At 43.8% G+C, this 13923-nt stretch overlaps 1 protein-coding gene across 1 annotated transcript in view; it reads right to left on the reverse strand.

The window, feature by feature from the left end:
- Positions 1-13923, reverse strand: part of MSR1 (macrophage scavenger receptor 1) — a 77009-nt gene that overhangs the window by 23822 nt on the left and 39264 nt on the right. The window contains 3 exon segments of the mRNA XM_078148130.1: positions 6982-7035; positions 8626-8715; positions 13017-13097. Of these exon segments, the coding sequence (XP_078004256.1) occupies positions 6982-7035; positions 8626-8715; positions 13017-13097 (225 nt within the window).

The following is a 13923-nucleotide window of genomic DNA, read 5'->3' on the forward strand; positions in this document are numbered from 1 at the left end:
CATGAATCCAGCTGTCCACCCTGTGACATCTTGCAGCCCATGTTGCTGACTTCTCCCCACTTGGAATAGAACCTCGAGAAAAGATGAGCTGAAAAAAAATGGCCCCCAGTCTCGGGGGAAGTTAATCCACCCAGCTTTGGACCTCTTGCCTTGGGGAAAACAAGGTGATTAACAAGTAAGTGGTGCAAACTCTGCTCTAGCAGCTCCTTAGAGCCAGCTGGCTTTACCAGCTCCTGCTTCACATTCCAGCTCTCTCTGGACATCTCCATTCCCCACCCAGCCCACCCCGCAACTTCCACCTCTAACTGAGCTCAGTGATTCACTCAAAAATCCATTTATCTCTGCAAAGCAAGTACCTCTTAACTGCCGTACTGAGGGAAGGTGATGTCTAAGAACTCAGGCACCAGGAAAGGCCTAGTGTTGGAGGAGGCCAAAGAGCAGATGATGACAGTATGGAAGCAGCAGGTGAGACGCCAGGTTTAGGGAAACCAAGGTAACCAGTTTGGCTGACACCTAGGATGCCTCAAGGATAGAAAGGTACAATACATTGGAAAGGTACTCTGGAGCCCATTGTGAAAGGCTCCCTATCTGTAAAACGGGAATGATAACACCACCTTCCTCAGTTTGTTTGTTTGTTTGTTTGTTTTAAAGAGGAAAGCAGTTTGTAAACCTTAACAGGCTAAGGAAAGGAAAGCTACAGATGGGTTGACCTAGCCGAGTACTCACAGTAAATAATTGCTGCTTGTGTAATGCAATTACAATGCTGGGAATGTTCTAACTCACTACATAAGAATGTAAGTTCCTTGGGGCATAGATGCTCTCTTTTTCATCTTTCCATCCCTATGGCCTAGGAACTGTCCAGTCACAAAGTAGGTAATTAGATCTGCCTGCTAAATGCCAGAGAGTGCCTTTTCCGGTGAGTTTGGCTAGAATAGGGATCTTGGAGACCCAACTCTTCCCTGCCTCTGTCACCAAGGGGAGGTTACTTCCCTTCCATGACTTCCATCTCCCTAGCAAATGAGGGGCTGGATGCTATTATCATTCAGGTCCCCTCCTAAGTCATCCTCTAAGCTTTTTTCCCTTCTTGTCTTCCTCACCTCAGTTTCCTTATCTATAAAATGTCACCTTCAACACACAGAGGGTTCAGATTTTTGAGAGCCACTCTGGACCCAAGGAAATTTGGAGAACTTTACTTGCCAGGGTGACCAGGACTGGGGCAAGTCTCGTCCTAGTCTGGCTGCTTGGCAGTGTTGATGGTTGATATGTATTCAACATGCAGATGCCAAAACTGACTGAAGAACCCTGGGCATCTCATATTCTGCTCAGAAGTATGGACTGTTCTCTGGAGTGTATGGGGTATTCAGAAGCACTAACACCTCTGGTGTGAAGACTCACCTTTCTAGGGCTATGCCTCCTAATTTGGTGTCCACCTAATTCATCCAATTCTCACCTGTGGATCAAAGAAGCTGTGATATGCACAGTAAAACCATCTCAGCAGATGAGTTAAATGAGGTTGACCTCAAACCCACTGGTGAGTTAGGGGGATATCTACCCCAAACCTGTGAAGACTTCCCCTAGTGGAATGGGCAGATGAGAATAACCTGTTCCAATGGCAATGAAGGCAGCTAAAGCAGGTGCTGTGGAGTGCTCAGAGCTTGGGCAGACATTGAAGATACCAAGGTCACCCACTTTCTGCTGGGCCATTGCCAAGCCATCTTGACTTTTACCTTGTGATTGGACTTTAATGACTTTGGAAGAGAGAGTGAAGCTGAGGACTTTTCCTAACTCTGCCTCACTTAAATCCAATTCACATGCAAGTTAAGACATCATCCATGGTGCCACTGGTTCTCTCAAAAGTGAAGGACAACAACAACAAATGTTCTCTGAGGTTCTTTCATGCATCCAGATACCGAAACATCTCTGGGCAGTTGTTTGCTCCTTCCCTTTTCCTCCTGATGATGGTGATGGTGATTTTCTGATGTTGATGTGATAACCCTAACTCATATGCCTACTGAGCTTCAACATTTACAAGGGTTTCCCTTGCAATTAGCTGAAAGTGAAAGGAGTTCAAGTTTTATCATCTCCATTTTTCAGATGAGGAAACTGAGGTTCAGGGAGGTCCACAGTAACATGATTACTAGGTGTCAGGGCTGGGATTAAAGCTTAGGTCTCTTGACAACTGATCAGGATATTTTCAGCTGCTTTACAGCCTAACCACCATACTTGCCAGCCAGATGATCTAATTTTCCTTCAACTTTCTCCCCAGCAACTTCCTGGGTATGTATTTTTGTCCTTGAGCTCCCCTGACACACGTTTTATTAGTCTGACATTTTGTTCTGACCTCTGTTGATGGCTTCTGCCCTTTGAGGTGTGCCTTGTTTAGTCTTTCCCTTGATTTATGTCTTATACTCAACAGCTGCACTCAAACTAGCTCTGTGATTTGTGATCTGGCCACACTTGCGTTACCTTATCTACTGCAAAATCTTGGCTTATTCTTTGGAATCTCTCTTTTTTCTTCCATGCCTTTTGTTTGGTTTCCATTACAGTAATGTATTTCTCTTTCATTTTTAGTCTGATCAAAAAATTACAATAGTGACATAATTTAATATCAAATTATTCTAATGATGAAATGAGGGTCTGAGTTCAAACAGATTAAAAAGGTTCTCATTGAAGCTTCCTCCTAAAGCCAAAATAGAAGATTTAGGGGCTTTGCTGATGAAGGTATTGGGAAGGCAATAGTCTGACAATTATTGAGTGAGTCCAGCCAATGTGGCGTCTAGTCAGGATAATGTCAGACTCAGCCTATGTTTAAAAAAAAAAATCAAAGCATTCCTTATCTTCCTTCCATTTTCAGAGCTTAGGGCATCCTCTTTTGCACTTCCCTCATCCCTCAAAAACTACCCAAAGCTCAAGATACTGTGTAGACTTGCATCCACTCAAAACCATAGCTGATGAGCCCCTACCAATGTGTTCATTTTTATTAGTTGGACAAAAGATGCAATTAATTCAAAGTAAAGGTATTTAATGAAATAGCATGGTAATAAATGCCATAATAGAATACTCTGACCGTAAGTGCGGCACATGCTCTCCTAGAAATATGTACACCACTAGTGGGAAGAGTAGAAATGAATAGGGATTTAAGGTAGAGGAAACATATGGCCAGCATATACACATAGAGGGACAAAAGTGGGGATTGCCAATGCAAATGTGTGTGTATGCACACAAACGCACACACATACAAACACACACACACACACACACACAAGGGTATCTGTCACCTGTGACACTGCTGGGCCATCAATGTCTTCTGGTTTTCAACACATGACATCAGATGTTGTTATATCTTTATTATGATGTGGAATGACACCTCAATGCTCCTTGATGGGTGTGGTGTTGTGTTCCCAGATATTCCTCCCTTTTCCCTGGATTCTTTTTGATGCAGCTTGTAGTCTTCAGCTAAAGTCTTCCCATAAGAGAAGGAATTATCTCTGTGCCAAGCACAGAAGCTAAACATTAGCTCTTATAGTGAGAAGAAAGGCCCTCATGTACTATTCACTAGACTATAGAAAAGAGACTTTCTGTAAGAGAAAGGTTTGTCCATTCTCAGAGTCTTAGCACCAGCCCTAATCCCTCTCTGAACACAAACCAACTGGCCAACTTAGGTCCCTCAAACATTTTAGACATTCTCCCTTTCTAGCAAGATCAACATCCTTAAGTAAAGCCTCTGTTTGACTTAGAGTTAGAAAGTCCCCATTAACTCTAGTCCATTTTGGATTGTTAATCTGAATCCCTTCTCAATTAGGCATAGGAAGGTTTGCATTCTAGAAACTGAGAATTAGCATTGTGTGGTTCTGAAGCATCCCATCCTCTCTCAATACCCCACCCCTCCCCAAATTTTCTAAGTCCACTATACAGTGAACAGGCAGGATAAAGAAGGGACCAAATAACTAGGGAGTACCACAATAAAGTTATCTTTTTTTTTTCAAGTGGTTGCTTTTAACTTTAACTGTGTGTGATAACAAATCTCCAAGGCTTTTAGCAATTTTTTCAGTTCCTACTTCTTCCTTTCCCTTTCCCTTTCCCTTTCCTTCCCTTCCCTTTCCTTTCCTTTCCTTTCCTTTCCTTTCCTTTCCTTTCCTTCCTTTCCTTTCCTTTCCTTTCCTTTCCTTTCCTTTCCTTTCCTTTCCTTTCCTTTCCTTTCCTTTCCTTTCCTTTCCTTTCCTTTCCTTTCCTTTCCTTTCCTTTCCTTTCCTTTCCTTTCCTTTCTTTTCCTTCTCTTTCCTTCTTCCTTTCTTCCTTCCTTCCTTTCTCCTCTGTATTTCTTTGACTCTGACTCTCTGTCTCTCTATGACTCTCTCTCTCCCTCTCTTCCTTCTTCCCTCTTATTTTTCCTATATATGCAGCATCTCTAATTTGAATCTTACTTTCTCAACTAGCTCTGAACTTGGCAAAAGGAAACAACATAAGGGGAGTGCTCACCATGATTCTGGTCACTATGTGCTTTTGCTTGAAATATTTGGACAATCAAAAAACATGTTTTTGTTCTTTTTGAATGATCTGGTTAATTGTCTTAATACATTGCCTTTGCTAATGCAGAGCTTGCTCCCAGAACCAGTAATAGCAACGCTGAAGTAAACTCCAGCCAAGGTTGCCAGTTTCTTACCCAAGACTTTGCTATATTCCAAAAGGAGTCTGCAGTTGTTTCTGGTCATGTTACTCGTGCCCATCTGAATCATCAGACTTGCACTTGGTTGGGAGGGTCTATGCCATGTCATAGACACTTGGAGTGGAAAGACAGTGAGCCCCTCCCTCTGCTGCTGTTATCAAGCCAACCAAAAGGACCTCAATGCCTTTCTGCAGGGATTTATCCTCCTTGTCTCTAATATACACAACTCCTCTTGTCTCTTTGTTCTCAGAAGATTAATGGGTAATTATATAACAAAACTACCAAAAGTGGAAAGCATCTCTAATGAAGGAAATTTCAGGATCTCTTGTGGTATTCCTGCATACTTCAGAAAACAGATGCTAGAGCCTGCCTTTAAAATCATATATGGATGTGTTAATGTCCATTCAGCACTTTGAAATAGAACCCACAGCTTGGGGTCAAATATCCCTTTTCCTTCCAGGATAATAGTTCTCAAGCTCTTTCTTTTGGTACCATTAAAAAAAAAAGACTATTTAATTGAGATGATTTTGGAGTATGATACTATTTTAGTGACATGGGATTTTTATTGTTTTCAAAATGTGTTAATAGAACAATGGATATACCTTTTCATGTCAGGATAAGAGGATGACAGCGTGGGGAAATGGGAAGGGGGAGTTCCCAGGAGCATATGTAAAGCTGAATCAGAAGGCCAATAGTTAGAGCCAGGATGGCAGGCGCAAGAGAGAGGAGATATTGGGAATCAGGAATTAACAAGGCCAAGGCCAGACCTTGTAACAAGTAGGGGGTCAAGGGGGTGGAGAGTGAGAGGCAGAGGCAAGGCCCACTGAAGCATCACGTAAGGAGGATCTGAACTCTCTGGAAGCCATGAGTGCACAAACCAGAATGGGACCCTGGTCTGGCCCATTGATTGATGGGCTCAGCACAGGAGCAGGAAGAAGCATCTTGGACTAAGAACCACAGGTATCAGGCATGTCCCCGGATCTGAGAGGTGGCTGCTGACTGTCAGGGCCCAGTCTCCTGATGTTGAGAAAAAATATACTTTGCAGAATGTGTTGTGTATCCTTCAGACTCCAAAGCAAAATAGAAAAGTTCATTCCATGGCACCAGATGTGGCCAACACAACCCCCTCCTCTCCAGTGGACACCATTTTGGGCATCCAGCAAGCCTGATGGGTAGGTGTGAGCAGAAGGGAGGAGTGGGGGCTGGAATTCTGCCCTTGGGTTGGTTCAATACCAAGTTGTCTAGCTGGGCCTCCCTCTCCTTAGATGGAAAGGAAGTAGTTTGAGCTAAATTCTCCTTCCTGAGGTGGAGGTGGGGGCCCCTTCCATTTCTAAAGGATGACCCTAGGGACACCATTTTCCCATTCCACAGGGAGCTAGGGTACACAGTGCAGAGAGCACTGGGCCTGGAGTCAGGAAGACCTGAGTTCAAATGTGGTCTCAGACACTTACTAGCTCTGGGACCCTGGGCAAGTCATTTAACCTCTGTCTGCCTCAGTTTCCTCTTTTGTAAAATGGGGATAATAGTAGGCCCTACCTTTGAGGGTTGTTGTGAGGATCAAATGAGATACTATTTGTAGAGCACTTAGCACATAATAGGCACTCTATAAATGTTAGCTTTATTATTGTTATTATTATTATTATTGCTGGAGGTCAGGCATTGCTTCCTTTTTTTCTCCAGCCTCTCCTCACAACCACAGGAAATCCTAGGGCAAAAGTCCTGGTCAGTCAGTCAGTCAACAAGCCTTTAATGAGCACCTATTGTGTGTGCGGCTCTAAGCACAATCCACCAGGAGAAATTCCAAAGGCCACACCTGCAGAATGTCTCCTGGGCCTGATTGAAATCCTGCTCCTGTGGACCAGGACTCCTAACCTGGGGGAGGGGGGCAAAGTTTTCTCTTTCCTGTTTGGTATGGGAAAGTCCTACTTTCTGGTCAGTATTCACCTGGAAGCTTGGAGGGCTGAGGCTGCAGAGGCCACTGGGGAGCTCATACTCCTGTCACTGCCCAAGAAAGAAGGATCGTGTTTCCCCATCCTTCTATAAGGAGCTTGGAGGGAACATTTCTAGGAATCGGATTTTCAAATAAAATGCAAATGGACAATTTCCATTCAAGCTGGGTCAAGCTGCCTCACGCCTTGGATTTCTTCAGTCACCTCATTATCATTTAGAGAACTCTGGCTGGTGTGGTAGACTTGGGTGGAGCCGGAATGAGCTCCGAAAGACTCTGCCTAAAATCCCTACCACAGCTCAGCCAATGCCCGAGGTGACTGCAGTGAAGAAACCCAAGCCAGAGACGGACCCTGACAGATACTTACAGTAGTGTCTCCAATTCCCCTTTTCGCCTTTTTGCCCTTTCGGGCCAGGAAAACCTTTAAAAGAAATCCATATTTGCTTTAGAGGAATGGGGGTGGTGAGGTGTGGGTGGGGTGGGGATTACAAGTGGGAAGGTGCTTACAGCACCACCAGAAGGACCCTAATCAAGGGCAGACCTTCAGAGCCTCCCAGAGGGTGGGGAATAACTGAAGAGGCAGACAAAGTTGGCTTCTCCTCTGCCCCACAGGGCCATCCTTCCCTCCTCCTGACAGCAGATGGGACCCAAAGCCTGAGCCTGTCCCCTTCCTTCTGTTACTCAAAACACTCTAGCCCTAGACATGGTTAATATTAGGGAGATAGAATGGCATTTAGGTCAAGGTCTGGACTGCAAGGCGGCTGTGTGACCCCAGGCAAGTTACGTAACCCTCTGGGCCTCAGGTTCTGTATCTATAAAATGGGGCTAATAGCTGTGATATTGATCTCACAGGGTTGTCTCGATCATACTTTTAAAAGGTATCACAAACTTTAAAGGTTCTGCATGAATGTCTGCTATCATTTTATGAAGCAGTGAGTACAGCACTGGGCCTGGAGTCAAGAAGACCTGGGTTCAAATCCAACCTCAGACACTTACTAGCTGTGGGACCCTGGGCAAGTCACTTCTCCTGTCTGCCTCAGTTTCCTCATCAGTAAAATGTGGATAATAATAATAAGAGCACTGACCTCCATGGGTTCTTGTAAGGATCAGAGGAGATAAGAAATATAAAGAGGTTTGCAAATTGGAAAGCATAGTATAAATGCTATTATTATTATTATTACCATCATTGAAAGCAACCCGTGCCTCCAGATCCCTCTCCTCCTGGGTCTGGAAGTCATCGGAAGGTGACTTCAGTCTCAACAGGGCCTCTGGCCCTTTGACTAGGCTGTTTTCTCCAGGAGACTTTCTGCACATGGCAGAGCAAGGGAATAATTGGGGAAGGACACACGAGGTTGAAGTTGCCTTTAAGCTTTCTTCAGTTAGCCATGGCTCAGAGGGTCTAGACAGAGTGCTGGGAAGAGCACATGTTTTTGAACCAGAGGACCTGGGTTCAAATTATGGGATCATAGATTTAGAGCTGAAAGTGACCTTAGAGGCCATTAGCTCCAACCTCCTCATTTTACAGATAAGGAAACCGAGGCTAAGAAAGGCTCAGTGAATAATTGCCCTGGCTCACATAGCTGTCAAACTCAGGTCTTCCTGATTCTCATGGGCTCCAGCATTCTACCCACACAGATAGTAAGTGTCTGAGGTTGGATTTGAACTCAGATCTGACTCCAAGCCCAGCACTCCATTCACTGAGCCACCTCATTGACTTCAAAGGTGATGCCATTTGCATCCTCAGTATACTCATCTAGAAAATGGGGATAATAATCCTCACCACCTCCACCCCCCAAACCCCTCAAAGGGATATGGTAAGGAAATCCTTAGAAACTTGCAAGTGCTCTAGGACACAACTATCACCAGGATCACTGACCACTACCCTCATTTGTGCCCAAACCGACACTCCAGTTGTTTTTTTCTCTCCTTCCTTCTCCTCCCCTCTTTCTTCCCCCCAACTCCCATATTATGTTCCATGTGTTTCGATGTGGTGGCTGCACGATCACAGTACCTTGTCTTCCCACAATCCCTGGATGTCCAGGATTGCCTTGGTTCCCTTGAGGGCCTGTCAATCCCCTGTCACCTTTTAGACCTGGAAGACCTGAGGAACCCAAGGAAGAAAAAGAAAGTGACCCAATGTCAGTAATTTGTCCTGAAGAGGTCAAAGCATGCCATGACAACTCACCAACCTGGGAGTCTGAGCTGGGAAGGGTGTACATTTCTAAAGGCTAACATGTCATGCACATATAAGTTACAACTGGCATATGATAAGTAGGAGTACAAGTGGAAAGAAATCAAGTGCAGAACCCCCAGCTCCCATTGTCTTTCCAAACTCCTCGGACAGTTTCACTGAGTAAAGTGAGCCTCATTCTTCTTGTACTCAGATGTTTAAGAAAGAGAGAATTCAGCTTCCTAGCCATTAAGAGTCATCTAGAAATGGAAGGGGCTGCCTTGGGGGATCTGTGGAATGCAGAGTTAATAGCAAGACTTTTCTGGATGACATTTTTCAGTTGGCAATATAGCTATGACCTCCCACCCCCAGATCCCTGAGAAGATTTCTAGACATTATAACCCCATTTATTGGCTTTTTAAGCTGAATGCTAGGAAGGTCAGGCAGGTGCCAAACTCATGCTTTTCATTTGAAAAAAGTTTTTTTCTGATGAAACCTGGACTGGTCAATACATTGATTACAGGAGAGCCTAAAAAAAGGCAAATAAAGCATAGAGAGAATCCCAGAAGATTAAACACACAATTTTGGTTACATAAAGTTAAAAAGTTTTGCAGAAACAAAATCGATGCACTTAAAATTAGAAGGAAAAGTTAACTGGGAAAATTCTTTCAGCATTTTTTTAAAGGCCTAGTACATATAAGGAATTAGTACAAATATATAGGAAGAGCCATCCTCAATGGAAAAAATGTCGAAGGATATGAACAGAGAGTTCTCAAAATAAAAAAAGGCAAGCTCTCCACAATATGAAACAATTTTCAAAATCACTAATTATTAGAGAAATGCTTAAAACAATTCTGTAGTTACAACTCTTAGCCTTTCCCACCCAGGTGTGTCTTCTAGACTTGGTCTTGCCCCTGCACCACACACTCCACCCCACCTCTACACACTCCTCCTTTGTAGCTTCCTTTTAGGTGCTGGTTTTTCCCATTAGTTTCTCAGTTCCTCTAGGGCAAGAATTATTTTGTTGCCCTTCTTTGTATTCCCAGTGCCTGACAGAGTAGGTGATTAGTAAATGTTAGCTATTAATAATAATAATACATATTTATTAATTAATAGATTGATAAAGATGACAAAAAATTTTTTGAGTGGATGTGGGAAAACAGGTGCACTAATGCAATACATTGTTGGCGAGGCTAAGAAGTGATCCAATCATTCTTGGAAAGCTGTTCAGAACTATATCCAAGAGTTTGCTGTGTATTCCCTTTGACTCATCATTCCCACTATTAGTGTGATACTCCAAAGAAATCAAGGATAAAAGGAAATGACCTATATATCAAAAATACACATAGCCATTTTGTTATAGAAAAGAACTAGAAACTAAAGGGGATGCCCCAGAATTGAGGAAGAGCTGAACAAATAATGGCAAATGAATATAATGGGATTTTCTTGCACCATAAGAAATGACAAAAGTGATGGATTCAGAAGGACCTTGGAGGAGTCATATGAACATAGTGAAATGAGCAGGAATAGGAGAACAATTTGTGCAACATATATAAATCTGACCTTAAGCTCTTTGGGGAAGGAAGAAGAATGTCTGAGGGTCAGTGGATAATAGCCACCATGACGTAGACTGGGTGAGAGTATGAGTTTTAGTGCAAATGGGAGAGGGAGAATTTGGAAGTAGCATAGGGGGCAAGGTGGTATTCTGATTATCCACAGTGACTGTGGGTCAGGGATTACGAGAGAAGGCACAGCCAGTAATGGAAAGGGTGACAAGAGATACCATAGCATCAGGAGGGAACTATGTCTCAGTGAGGGCTAGAAGATGAAAGAAGTCTGAAAGAAAGAATTTTAAGATAAAAGGAAATTTATTCATTATGTTGCAGGCATTCCAAAGGGCACAATGCAAAGGAAGACCTGCAGTGGGATATTGTCAGGGTCTGGGGGTAGGTGTAAGGTTGAGATCAGTAGAGGTAAGTGAGTGGGCAGCTGGGGATGGGAAATGGAGTTTGTACATTCATAACTGAACCTTCAGAATCACTGGGATGAGGTGAATATAAGGGGATGGGAGCATGCTAACCACTGAGGAATGAGTCCAGGCAGAATATGAGTGGATGGAGAGGCCCAGTGAGGGAGGGAGGTGTCACACTTCCCTCCCTTGATGAGGAGGTGAGATTTTGTGGCCTGGGAGACCCATGGAACAGGAGTCAGGAACAGGCACAGCTCTGCACAGGAGCCTGGCTAGGAGGTGAGTGTACTTTGTCCGTCCTAAAGAAGGCTCCAGAAATGAGGATCTTGCCTCCCTTCCATGCAGCCTGGTGCCAAAGATGTCCCTGGAGCAGGGCTTGATGGAAAACAGTGTATCTAAAGAAGCCAGTTTGGCTGGGATATACCATAAAGGAGAATAATTTGTAATCAGCCTGGGAAGACATATTGAAGCCAGATGTTGATGGAATTTAAATGCCAGACACAGGCACATTTGCTCATGTGGCCACACCTCTGCTTTAGGAATTTTAATTTGCCAGGGATCTGGAAGATGCAATGGAGGAGGGATATATTAGAAGCAGGGAGAACAGTTAAGAGACTATTGCCACTGTGAATGGAGCCTCTGTGAATGGAGAAAAGGAGAGGGTTGCAAGAGGTGTGGAGGAGGAAGAATTGATAACACTTGACACCTAACTGGATGTGGAAGGTGAAAGAGTGAAGAATTGAGGATGGCTCCAAAGGCATGAACTCAGAAAACGAGGAGAATGGTGGTTCCCTTAACAGAAACAAGAAAGAGAGGAGCAAGGGTGGTTTTAGGGAGAAAGACAGGAAGTTGTGGGTGAGTGACTAATTTGAGATACCTAAGGAATATCCAGAGGGAGCTGTCCAGTAGTCTGTCAGCAATGTGAGACTGGAACTATGTAAGTCAGGGAGGCTTCAAGCAATCTTTCACACTCTCCTCATACCAGCTGGGATCAATGATGGAGCAGACTTGGGGCAGCTGGAATTACCTTTTGCCCCAGAGATACTGATCTGAGACCCAGCACTGGACTCTTTGAGAAAAGAGCATGTGGAGACAGCTCTTAAGCTCTGGCGGGAAGCTTTGGAGACCCCAAAGCTTCCATCTGAGCTCATTGTTTCCATGATCCCATTTGAGGGTGGGATCTGTGTTACTGTTATCTTTTTATCTCACAGTAGTATCTCCAAACCTAAACGCCTTCCTTGCATTCAGCAGGCACTGGAAAAATGTCTGTCAAATTGAATCCTGAGTCACTCTAATGTGTGTTAATATGAGCTCCTTGATACTCATTCAGAATGGTTTGGATTCTCCCAAAGCATATCTCTCCCATATATAAACATATATACATATAAAATATTGTAAACATATGTACATGTATGCACATGTATGCGTATGCTCATAAGCTTTGCCAACTCTCCTCCAAACCCACACCACCTTAAAGCCATTGAAATAACAATAAATCTGGAGTTAAAAGACTTGCATTTGAATACCAGTTCTGCTCTGTGTGACCTTAGAAAATCATTCCAGCTCTCTGTGACTCAGTTTCCTCATTTGCAAAATTCAAGGGCTTGATTTGATAATACCTAAAGCTCCTTTCACCTCAAGACTCTATTACCCCAAGACCTTAGTTTGATTCTGGGGGTACCCATAAGCTACCCCTTCCAGGGTCCAGTCTGCCAATAGTTACCAACCAGTGGAACCAAAACTAAACTGAATGCCAAGGTGAAGGGTGTTGCGAAGAAGCATGGAGCCATTGCCCAATGTTCCTCCCAAGTATTAGATGCCTACTGTCAGTATGAAGCAGACCCATATGTTCCCACTGTTTTCCAGGGTCCTAAAGATCTTACCATCAATGATAATACTTGTAAAGCACTTAGCACAGTGCCTGGCACACAGCAAGAGCTTAATAAATGCTTATTTCTTTCCTTCCCCTGCTACTTTACCTGCCATAACCCAGTTATTGCTGGGCCTCTCCAAACAACCCTTCTTAATGTGCTGTCTCCCTCAAATTAGAGGGTGAGCCCCCCAAAGGCAGAAGCTGTCTCCTTTTCCTATTTAAGTCTCCAGGGCAAAAATCCCTTAACCCAGCTTAGCCTCAGACATCTTCATCCTTCTTGAAGGATGCAGGTGTAACTGTGGTCACTGGCTGCTCTTCTCAACCAGGTCCCCTGTTCTCTGTTTCACTGTGTGGAATATCCAGGTAGTATCTCAGTTTCCATTCACATACCTCTTGGGCCAGTGATGCCAGGAGCCCCCACTTCTCCTTGGGGGCCTCTGTCCCCTCGTTCACCTTTTGGTCCAGGAGGGCCTTGAAAGGAAGGGATGATAATTCCTGGTCATGACTGGTGATCAGACACACACACACACACACACACACACACACACACACACACACACACACACAGCCCTAGTACTGAGGGGAAAGGGCAGACCTTCCCCCAATGGAGAGTAATCTCCCTATCTTGAAATGTGTAAGAACCTTTCCAAGTCCCACTTTTGCTTATATTCCATTCACTGAATGGAAGATTGAGGCAGCTAGGTGGCATCATGGCTAGAATGTTGGTTAGGGTCAGGAAGATCCAAGTTCAAATTCTGCTTCTGCCATTTACCAGGCCACTTCACTGTTTCCTACCTCAGTTTCCTCTTGTAAAATGGAGATAATAATAGCTCCTATCTGCCATGTTGTTCAGAGGATCAGAAGAGAAAACATATATTTTGTAGTCTTAAAGCTCTTTGTAATGTTTGCTTTTATTATTACTATTATTGCTGTTGTAATTAACTCATCCAAGCATTTGAGGCCTTCCACTAACAGCTTCTAACTTTCTAATCCACTTTTATTTCCTACCACTACAAACCCCACCATTCCTATTTGTGGAGTCTATCTTCCAGACAACATAAACTGCTCCTCCTGTCAGCAAGACCTGAGTTCAAATCCAGCTTTAGACATTTCCAAACTGTGGGACCCTGACCAAGTCACTTTAGCCCTACTTGCCTAGTTTCCTTGATTGTAAAGTGGGTGTAATAATAGCACCTGCCTTGCAGGGTCATCATGAATATCAAAAAAGATAATATTTGTAAAGCACTTAGCATGGCACCTGGCACACAGTAGGTGGTAAATGTTTGTTCCCTCCCCT

This window comes from Phascolarctos cinereus, unplaced genomic scaffold, assembly GCF_003287225.1.
Source record: "Phascolarctos cinereus isolate Bilbo 61053 unplaced genomic scaffold, phaCin_HiC Scaffold_9;HRSCAF=440, whole genome shotgun sequence".
In the NCBI taxonomy this organism is placed as follows: domain Eukaryota; kingdom Metazoa; phylum Chordata; class Mammalia; order Diprotodontia; family Phascolarctidae; genus Phascolarctos; species Phascolarctos cinereus.